At 37.3% G+C, this 11,312-nt stretch overlaps 1 protein-coding gene across 1 annotated transcript; it reads left to right on the top strand.

Moving 5' to 3' along the window:
- The first annotated feature begins 903 nt into the window (after positions 1–903).
- LOC102667287 (uncharacterized) lies at positions 904–9,087 on the top strand. The gene is made up of 4 exons (XM_014767859.3): positions 904–2,421; positions 2,514–2,632; positions 2,745–2,955; positions 8,688–9,087. The coding sequence occupies exons 1-4, from the start codon at positions 930–932 to the stop codon at positions 9,020–9,022; spliced, it is 2,157 nt and encodes a 718-aa protein (XP_014623345.2). The 5' UTR covers positions 904–929; the 3' UTR covers positions 9,023–9,087.
- Positions 9,088–11,312: the final 2,225 nt, after the last annotated feature.

The raw sequence follows: 11,312 nt of genomic DNA, 5'->3' as shown, positions 1-11,312 counted from the left end.
ATGGCGGTTTTCTGTGGCGGATTTTCGAAAAAATGCCACCGAATAGCGGTGGCGTTGCGGGTTTGGGATGGCGGCGCCATGGCGGTCGTGGCGGGGTGGCGAAAATGGCGGAAATGGCGGAATTTGGTGGGTTTTTGTCCGCGGTAGGAGTTGGGCCACCCGACCCAACCCAACCCTACCCGGTTATTCATTAAATAAAAGACTCCAAAAGCTTGCCTTCAGCCTACCTGCGTCCCTCCAAAAGCTTACCTTCAAAACCTTCTCTGCCTGCGTAACTCCCGCACCCCGCCGCACCCAGTCGCCGCCGCGACACCACCCCTTCCCGCAGTTCGCACGCGCACGCATCGCGACGAGCCCCGGCAAGCACAAACGGCGGCGACGAGCCCCGGCAACGCATGAACAAGACGCGCGAAGGAAGAAGACGAAGTCACGAAGAAGAAGAAGAAGAAGACGCGGGTCAGACCTGCTCTTTTTTTTTAATTTTGTTTTGGGCTTTTTGCTGTTTGACACCCCATTTTTCTGTCTACAGCTTTTTTTTTCCTTTTGCTATTTCACACCTTTTTTTACTGTTAACAGTCCCTTTTTTTTTCGTATTTGACACCACAATTTTTTTTTTCTGTTCAGACCTCTTTTAAATGGCTGAACCATCATCCAATGCTGCTACTGCAAGTGCAACGAGGAAAAATAAGGTAGACCCAGGCTGGAAATATTGCCATTCACTAGTGGAAGGAGATACAAACACCATTGTTTGTAATTTCTGTGGAAAAATCACTAAGGGAGGAATAACCTGAGCCAAACAACACCTGATTGGGAAGTCGGGCAATGTTGTAGCTTGCAAGAAAACTCCCCCAAATGTAGTCGAAGAGTTGAAGGAATATATGGCTACAAAAAAAAGTGGGACCACTTACAGTACTTCTGGCAGTGGTAATATGGCAAATATAAGAGACTTTGAATTTGGTGAACCGATTGGATATGATGGAAGTGAAGAAGATGAGTTTGCGGACTCTTGTAATGCTGCTGCAAGTGCAAAGACAAAGTGTGGGACTAAAAAAGGACCAATGGAAAAATTTTGTAAGAATCCAGAAAATGCAATCAATCGGAGAAAAATGGAGATGCTGAGGCAAATGAACATAAGAGAGTCAATGGATAAGAATGAAGTATTGAAGGTGCATCAACATATTGCTCGCTTTTGGTACCAAGCAGGTTTGTCATTCAACCTCATTAAATTGAAAAGCTTTGAGAACATGGTTGCAGCCATTGGTCAATATGGGCCACATTTGCCCATTCCTAGCTATCATGACATCAGAGTTCCACTCTTGAAGAAGGAAGTTGAATATACTGAAAATTTGATGAAAGGCCATAGGGAGCAATGGGTCAAGTATGGTTGTACTATTATGTCCAATGCTTGGACTGATCGGAAACAAAGATGCATCATTAATTTTTTGATTAACTCTCAAGCTGGTACCATGTTTTTGAAGTCTGTTGATGGCTCTGATTTTGTAAAGACAAGTGAAAAGCTTTTTGAGTTGCTTGATGTCATTGTGGAGGAAGTTGGAGAAGAGAATGTTGTTCAAGTTGTAACCGATAATGGGAGCAACTATGTTTTAGCGGGTAAGTTGTTGGAGGAGAAAAGGAAACATATTTATTGGACTCCTTGTGCAGCTCATTGTATTGATTTGATGCTTGAAGATATTGGGAAGCTTCCCTTGATAAGGAAGACAATTAGAAGGGCAATTAATCTAGTTGGGTTTATCTATGCCCATTCTAGTACCTTAAGTTTGTTGAGAAATTTTACAAAGAAGAGGGAATTGGTGAGACATGCTATTACTAGATTTGCCACTTCTTATCTAACCTTGGAAAGGCTTCACAAAGAGAAAGCCAATATTAGAAAAATGTTTACTTCTGATGAATGGACCTTGAACAAGCTATCTAAGGAGCCTAAGGGAAAAGAAGCTGCAAAGGTAGTGCTCATGCCTTCTTTTTGGAATAGTGTGGTTTACACTCTTAAAGTCATGGCTCCACTTGTGAAAGTGTTTCGTCTTGTGGATGGTGAAAGGAAACCAGCCATGGGCTATATTTATGAAGCAATGGACAAGGCAAAAGAAACAATTATCAAGTCTTTCAACAACAATGAAAGCAAGTACAAAGATGTGTTTGCAATCATTGATAAAAGATGGAATTGTCAGCTTCATAGGCCATTGCATGCAGCTGCCCACTTCTTAAATCCAGAGTTCTTTTATGACAACACTGACTTGGAGTTTGATTTTGAGGTCACCAATGGTTTGTTTGAGTGCATTAAGAAGTTGATTCCACAATTTGATGTGCAACAGAAAATTCTAACCGAGTTGCATCTTTACAAGATTGGTGCTGACCACTTTGGTTCCGACTTTGCAATGGCTCAAAGGAAAACCCATTCTCCTAGTAAGAAAATTTTATCATACTATTTTTTTTATGTATTAGTTTTATAATTCAGAATTCTAAGTTATGCTCTTGGTTGGTAATTGGTATTGCAGCATATTGGTGGCGAATGTTTGGGTCACAAACTCCAAATTTGCAGAAGCTAGCTATTAAGATTTTGAGTTTGACTTGCAGTGCTTCAGGATGTGAAAGAAATTGGAGTGTGTTTGAGCAAGTAATTGTGAAAAAACTCTAACTATACTTTTTAATTTTATTTAATTTTGATGATCAAGTTTTATTTGGAGTATATTTGAGATTGAAATCAACATTTATTTGTTATGTTGTAGATTCATTCCAAAAAAAGAAATAGGCTTGAGCATAAGAGGTTGCATGATTTGGTGTTTGTCAAATACAACCAACAATTGAAGCAAAGATATAATGCAAGAGATGAAATTGATCCAATTTCTCTTAATGATATTGATGTATGCAATGAATGGCTCGTGGGAGAGATGGATCAAGATGATGATAATGATGCTGGAAATGATTTGGTATTTGAAGATGATGTTGGACCTTGTGGCCTCAGATATCTTAAGAAGGGGGGGGTTGAATTAAGATAACAAGAACTATTCCCCAATTTAAATCTTGCTCTCTCTCTTTAGATTAACAATGCATCCTTAACATGAATTACTCAAAAGATAATTCAGAATAAACTTCTTTAAAGGCAAAAGATAAATAGCAATAAATAAAAGAAGTTTAAGGGAAGAGAGAAATGCAAACTTGATTTATACTGGTTCGGTCACTTCTTGTGCCTACGTCCAGTACTCAAGCAACCCATTTGAGATTTTCCACTCTCTTTGTAAAATCCTTTTACAAAGTCTGAATCACACAGGGACAACCCTTCCCTTGTGTTCAGGAATCCTTTACAACAAGAGACCCTCGGTCTCTTAACCCCTTTTCAGAAGTAAAAGAAAAGAAGAAGAAATCTCTCTTGAAAGAGACAGATTGTACAATGAAGATCAATCATAATTCCTTATTTGAATATGCAAGCGTTTGACCAAGGAATCTTTGAGAGGATAAGATATTTCAATTTAGAAAAACTCTCTTAATCTTTTGAGAGGATAAAACTTTTTGGGCAATCAAAAACTCTCTCTCTATTCGTGTTTCCAAGTCACATATAAATAGACCTTTGATGGCCATTCATAAAAACATTTGAATAGATGTGACCCTTGAAAGTTATTTTCTGAAAATCTCCTCTGGTAATCGATTACAATAGTTGTGTAATCGATTACAGGCTTTAATATTTGAATTAAAACGTTTATTAACTGCTGGTAATCGATTACCAATATGGTGTAATCGATTACACAGTCTAAAATTTGAATTCAAATATTTAGTAGCTGTTGTAAAGCATTTTTGGCCACTGGTAATCGATTACATCCTCTGGTAATCGATTACCAGAGAGTAAATCTCTTGAAAAACACTTTTTAACATACATTACTTGGCCAAACCTTTTGCTATATCAATTAGGAATTTCCTTCCTAATGTACTAGTGATCATCTTGATGTTGTGGCTTGTATTCTTGAATCATTTGCATCATTTGCTTTTCTTCATCATGATCATCATCAAAACACCAAAGACATTTGCATCTACAATCTCCCCCTTTTTGATGATGACAATACAATACCTGAGATCAAGATTCAAGCAAGCAACAACCAATTGTGTATAGATAAAATGTGCGTTTACTCCCCCTATATTTCGGAATTTATGATCACTTTTATCACTTGATTTCTAAGCTCTTTGATCATCATCAAAACACCAAAGATCTTCTACAATCTCCCCCTTTTTGATGATGACAATCCCTGAAATCAAGACAAACCATATACAAGATGATAGCATGTTCAAACAGCCCTTACTCCCCCTATCTTTTGGCATGTATGCCTATGCCTAACTTTAATGAGTAGTTTAATTGATTTCTAACCCAAGTTCTCTCCCCCTTTGGCAACATCAAAAAGCCAAAGATCTCGGAAATCATCATAGTTACAACAATGGAGTAGCAAGATATAAGCATCAGAGTATTAAATACAATAAGCCAAACTCACAAACAAGAAATAATCAAACCAGAATCCAAATAACTGAAAATGTCAACAACCACAAAACATCCAAGACTGAAATTTAAAATCCACAAGATAAATAAGCAAAGTACTTAGCATAATAATGTAAATTCTAAGAAACTAAAAGCCAAAATACACGGCTTATAAAAGATAAATAATCAGAATCTAAAGCTAAGAAGACGGAGGAGGTGGTGGAAGATCGAAACTCTGACGAATGTATCCGACATCCTCTTCAAGCTGTGAAGACGAATGTCCATACCGGCAAAGCGTGAATCTAACGAGTCAAAGCGGTCACCAACATACGAACGAAGACCCCGTAATTCGGAGAGGACTTCATTCATGAGTGCGGAATCTTCACGTTGAGGAGGAGGTGAAGGAGTACGTTCATCTTGAGGAGGGAGTGCATCCTTCTTCAGCCATTGTCCATTCCGATCTTTACGATACCCAAAGGAGGTCACTGCACCAGCACCAATTGCAAAGGAACGCTTGACTTGAACAAAGGGTTCATCATCAAGCGGAATTTGAAAATGACGCAAAAACAGAGTAATCAAGTGTGGATAAGGAAGAGGTGCATTGGCCCGTAATGCCTTATGCATTCGGTACCGAACCAAATGGGCCCAGTCGATCTGACGACCGGTTAGAAAAGCCCACATAAGAATCAAATCCTCCTCAGAGGCTTGTGCTAAATTTGAAGACCGAGGAAGCAAAATTCTAACAATGATATAATGCATGATGCGATTATCAAAAGTTAATGACCCGGCCAACAATCTACCGGTCATGTCAGCTTGATCATTGCAGACCATGCGACGAGCATCATGACTCGAATAATCGAATTTCCAGTCATCAACAATGGTGCCCTCAAAAGGTGCACCTTGACTGGGTAAATGAGTCAAAGAAAAGAAAAGTGACTGATCAATGACCATAGAAGTACCATGCACTTCAGACATAATAATACCATCCTGAATTTTTAAATTGCAGTAGAAGACCTTTACAAGTTCAGGATAATATGGCAATTTAAATGACATGAAATCAACAAGACCAGAATTTTGAAACACTTGATAGCAATCAAACGTTTCATCATTAAAGAACTCTACGTCTAGGTACTTAGGGTCTAAGATTATTCTAGAAGAAAACTGAGAAAGGTACCGTAGACGTTGATCATCGGATGAAAACAGTGTTGATGATCTTGGAGATGACAAAGAAGGAGGAATAGGTACTGTGGGTGCTCCGGATGGGCCGTGACGGCGATGGGCAGCAGCGGTGGCGGTGGAAGATGATCCCTTTCTCTTCTTTGATGGCTCTGCCATTTGATGAAGTTTTTCTGGATTTTGATCGGTGGAAGTGAAAGAGGAGTGAAAAAGAGGAAGATTAGGCTTTACGGGACGTGATTTGGTGAAGAATCGAGTGAGAATCGAAGGTTTGAAGTTCTAGGTATGGAGGAAAACGTGGAGGAAGCTTTGGCTGCGCACGAGCTCCGATTTCGTGAGTATTTATAGAAGATGACGCATTGTAATCGATTACAGGTATTGGTAATCGATTACAGGCCCAATAAGCCTTCTGGTAATCGATTACAGGATGTTGTAATCGATTACAGGCGGCCTGTTCATGTGTAATCGATTACACTGATTGGTAATCGATTACCAGAGCCTATCCTAGGCTAGTTTCTCTAAAATAACCTATGTTTATGCTAAATACATCTAACACTATCAATCATCATCACTAATATGTATTTAATTCATTCAACCAAGTATTAATCAAACAATTAACACACACCAATCAAATATAATCAAATATTTACAATTAAACACAGTCAAACAAAAGCAATCATCAAAACATAATCAAAGACAACAATCCACATAACTATCAATCAAAAACATTAATGACAATCAAATACTTAAGGAGTAAACAAGCATAAAAAAAAACTCAATCAAAAGTTAACAATTATGGACAAGAATCATCAAAGTAATCAATCAATGACAAGTGACCTCACGTGGCCTTTGTTTGTTGAATAAACTTTGATGTATGCCATTCCCAAGTGATCTATGCTTTCTTTTCTTTCTTTTCTTTGAGATTCCTCTTGTCGGATTTTTCAATTCTTCTTTCAAAGACAAGATAATCGGATCTCATGTGCCAAGGTTGATTACTTTCATAGCATGATGGGGCTAAGGAGGAGTCTTCTTCTTTCTTCTTTGTATTCATGTTTGATTTCCTTTTATTTCTTTTGTTTCTCAGAAATTTATTGAATCTTTTCACAAAGAGTCTGAAATCATCATCATCTTCTTCTGTTTCAGTCAAGTCCTCTTTGTCACTTTCTTCTTGAATAAAAGATGATGAGGTTCTGAGTGTTATTCCTTTTCTCTTTATATCATTCTCTTCATGGTGATGAAGTCTCATAAGTTCCATTTCATGTTGTTGAAGTTTTCCAAAGAGAGTGGCAAGAGACATATTAGTGAGATTTCTTGATTCTGCAATTGCTGTTACTTTTGGTTGCCATTGCCTGCTTAAACATCTCAACACTTTGTTAATCAGATCTTCATTAGGAAATATTTTTCCCAAAGATGCAAGATGATTAACTATACAAGTAAATCTCTTCTGCATATCTTCTATGGTCTCATATTGAAACATTCTGAACATTTCATATTCATGTATAAGAATGTTTATTCTAGATCTCTTGACATCGGTTGTGCCTTCATAGGTTACTTGCAAAGTATCCCACATTTCTTTTGCATTTTTACAATTTGAGACTCTAAAAAATTCATCCATGCCTAATGCAGAAGTGATTATATTTTTGGCCTTTAAATTGTATTGAACCTTTCTTCTTTCATCATCATTCCATTCTTCTCTTGGTTTTTCTATAATTACATTTCCCACTACCTTTGTAGGAATAAAAGGACCAACTTCAATGGCATCCCATATATTTAAATCTATGGCTTCAATAAGAATCTGCATTCGGGTTTTCCAATAGTGATAACCCTCGCCATTGAACATAAGAGGCCTATTAATAAAATTTCCTTCAAGAAATGAAAATTTGGTTGAGGCCATATCTATTCTTGAAGTTTTTAAACTTTATACAAGAATCCTGCTTTGATACCACTTGTTGGACCTTGTGGCCTCAGATATCTTAAGAAGGGGGGGGTTGAATTAAGATAACAAGAACTATTCCCCAATTTAAATCTTGCTCTCTCTCTTTAGATTAACAATGCATCCTTAACATGAATTACTCAAAAGATAATTCAGAATAAACTTCTTTAAAGGCAAAAGATAAATAGCAATAAATAAAAGAAGTTTAAGGGAAGAGAGAAATGCAAACTTGATTTATACTGGTTCGGTCACTTCTTGTGCCTACGTCCAGTACTCAAGCAACCCACTTGAGATTTTCCACTCTCTTTGTAAAATCCTTTTACAAAGTCTGAATCACACAGGGACAACCCTTCCCTTGTGTTCAGGAATCCTTTACAACAAGAGACCCTCGGTCTCTTAACCCCTTTTCAGAAGTAAAAGAAAAGAAGAAGAAATCTCTCTTGAAAGAGACAGATTGTACAATGAAGATCAATCATAATTCCTTATTTGAATATGCAAGCGTTTGACCAAGGAATCTTTGAGAGGATAAGATATTTCAATTTAGAAAAACTCTCTTAATCTTTTGAGAGGATAAAACTTTTTGGGCAATCAAAAACTCTCTCTCTATTCGTGTTTCCAAGTCACATATAAATAGACCTTTGATGGCCATTCATAAAAACATTTGAATAGATGTGACCCTTGAAAGTTATTTTCTGAAAATCTCCTCTGGTAATCGATTACAATAGTTGTGTAATCGATTACAGGCTTTAATATTTGAATTAAAACGTTTATTAACTGCTGGTAATCGATTACCAATATGGTGTAATCGATTACACAGTCTAAAATTTGAATTCAAATATTTAGTAGCTGTTGTAAAGCATTTTTGGCCACTGGTAATCGATTACATCCTCTGGTAATCGATTACCAGAGAGTAAATCTCTTGAAAAACACTTTTTAACATACATTACTTGGCCAAACCTTTTGCTATATCAATTAGGAATTTCCTTCCTAATGTACTAGTGATCATCTTGATGTTGTGGCTTGTATTCTTGAATCATTTGCATCATTTGCTTTTCTTCATCATGATCATCATCAAAACACCAAAGACATTTGCATCTACAGATGATGATGCTCTAAATTGGGCAACTGTGTATCAGGCTTCGGGGGTTGGAGAGTGTAGGATGTATACTAGGCGGAAAAAGCAAAAAACAAGTGTTGCTGCTGCCCAAACTTCTAAAAAACAGGCAATGATTGTTGGATCTTCATCAAGGAAGCAAAAAGCAGTCCAAGAAAATGATGAGGATCTAGATGTTGAGGAGAATATTGATGTTGAATCTGAAGAAGAAGAAATCATGGTCAATTTTGAGGCGTCTGATGGGGAAGAGGGAGAGGGAGATGCTCCATTACCATATGATAACAACGAAGATGATTATGTTGGGATTGGAGAAGATGATTAGAGCCTCAACCTTCACTTTGCACTTTGCATTATGTTTTTATCATTGTCTTATTTTGAACTCTTTAATGAGTTTATTTGGTGTTAGTACTTGATTATTGTATGAACTCATGAAACTTTTTTAGTTTATTTGAATGCAATCCTTTGTTTTTTTCAATTTCAATGAGTTTATATATATGTTTTTTTTTTCCGCCATGACATCCGCCATTTTCCACTACGCCATCCGCCATATTTTTATGGCGGATTTTTGACTTTCCGCCATGAACCGCCATCCGCCATTAACAACATTGATTAGTATAAGGAAGTACTAGTTAATTTGAGTTATGTGTTCATATTTGAATCTAGCATACTGTAATAAAGAATAAATGGTAAAAAAAATCCATTTGTGTTTGTTTTGCATATTGTGGTAGATTAAAAAAAGTATTGTAACGTTATATTAAAACAAACTTTCAAATCAAACCAAAATCTTACATGGATTTTTATGTCTTGTACCACTACACTTTTGATATTTAACACCACACGCATCAATTCCACTTTATTAAAAAAAACTTGAATTGTACTCTAAATAATCTTCTCTCCACTTGGGCCTTGTTAAGTATGTCTGCTACCATTTGTTGAAGGGTATCCACTGATTGTTTGGTCCTACTCCTAGTCATAGGTCCCTGTATTTGGGTAGTTTTAGGATTCTCATCATTCCCTCCTTCTGGGAAAGCATTTGCCCTCAAATGTTCAGAATCATTACCTGCAACAAATGAACTCAATTCAGCAACATTAAATGAAGAACTTACTCCATACTCACTGGGAATATCGATCTTGTAAGCATTGTCATCGATTCTCTCTAGTACTTGGAAAGATCCGTCTCCTCTAGGTTGAAGTTTGGACTTCCTTTGTTTAGGAAACCTCTCCTTCCTCATGTGTACCCAAACCCAATCACCTGGTTCAAGTACCACTTCCTTCCTGTTCTTGTTGGCTTGCTTGGCATAACTTTTATTCTACTTTGCAATTTGAGCCTTCACCTGCTCATGCAATCTTTTCACATACTCAACTTTAGCATGTGCATCCTTATTCTTAAAATCAGAAATGTTAGGCAATGGTAACAAATCAAGAAGAGTCATGGGATTAAAACCATACACTACTTCGAATGGAAAGTGTTGTGTAGTGCTATGTACAACCTTATTGTATCCAAATTCAACATGAGGCAGACATTCTTCCCAAATCTTTATATTCTTTTTAATCACAACTCTAAGAAAAGAAGACAAAGTTCGATTTACTACCTCAGTTTGGCCATCAATTTGAGGATGACATGTGGTGTAAAAAAGAAGCTTTGTTCCAACCTTACCCATAATGTTCTCCAAAAGTGACTAAGGAACTTGGTGTCTCGGTCTAAAATGATGCTTCTTGGTAGTTCATGGAGACGCACCACTTTCTTGAAAAATAAATCAGCAACATGGCATGCATCATCATTCTTCTTACAGGGTATGAAATGTGTCATTTTTTAGAACCTGGCATGTCTCTTGCTCAGTTTTCCTTGACCCTTAGTTAAGATGCTTCAAGGATTCATAGTCACTATGTATGACAAATTTTTTGGGTAAAAAATGCCCTTACCAATGCGTACAACTCCTCACCAACAGTTTTGGGGGTTGGCCATTCTTGAATGGCTTTCACATTTTCTTGATCAACCTGTACTCCCTGTGAACTAACAACAAAACCAAGGAAAACTACATGGTCCATACAGAACACACATTTATCTATGTTAGCATACAAGCTCTGACGCCTAAGGGCCTCTAAAACTTGTCTCAGATGCACAAGATGTTCATAATGGAATTTGCTGTAAATCAAGATATCATCAAAATAAACCATAACAAATTTTCCTAGAAATTCCCTTAACACATGGTTCATTAATCTCATGAAAGATCTAGGAGCATTGGTCAACCCAAAGGGCATAACCAACCATTCATACAACCCATACTTAGTTTTGAAAGTTGTCTTCCATTCATCCCTTTCTCTAATCCTAATTTGATGGTACCCACTTTTCAAATCAATTTTAGAGAAAACACAAGCTCCATGCAATTCATCCAACATATCATCTAACCCAGGAAAGAGATGTCTATACTTTACTGTGATGTTGTTGATGGCCCTGCAGTCTGTGCACATCCAACAAGTTTTGTCTTTCTTTGGCACTAGAATAGCTGGGACGACACACAGACTCAAGCTTTCTTGCACTCACCCCTTCTGCATGAGTGTTGGATCAAGTGGCCTCAGAATAATTAAGAAGGGGGGGGGGGGGATTGAAT

The sequence above is a fragment of the Glycine max genome, chromosome 2 (genome assembly GCF_000004515.6).
Source record: "Glycine max cultivar Williams 82 chromosome 2, Glycine_max_v4.0, whole genome shotgun sequence".
Classification (NCBI taxonomy): domain Eukaryota; kingdom Viridiplantae; phylum Streptophyta; class Magnoliopsida; order Fabales; family Fabaceae; genus Glycine; species Glycine max.
Note: the sequence above shows the minus strand (reverse complement) of the source record. Positions and strands in the feature narration are given on the sequence as shown.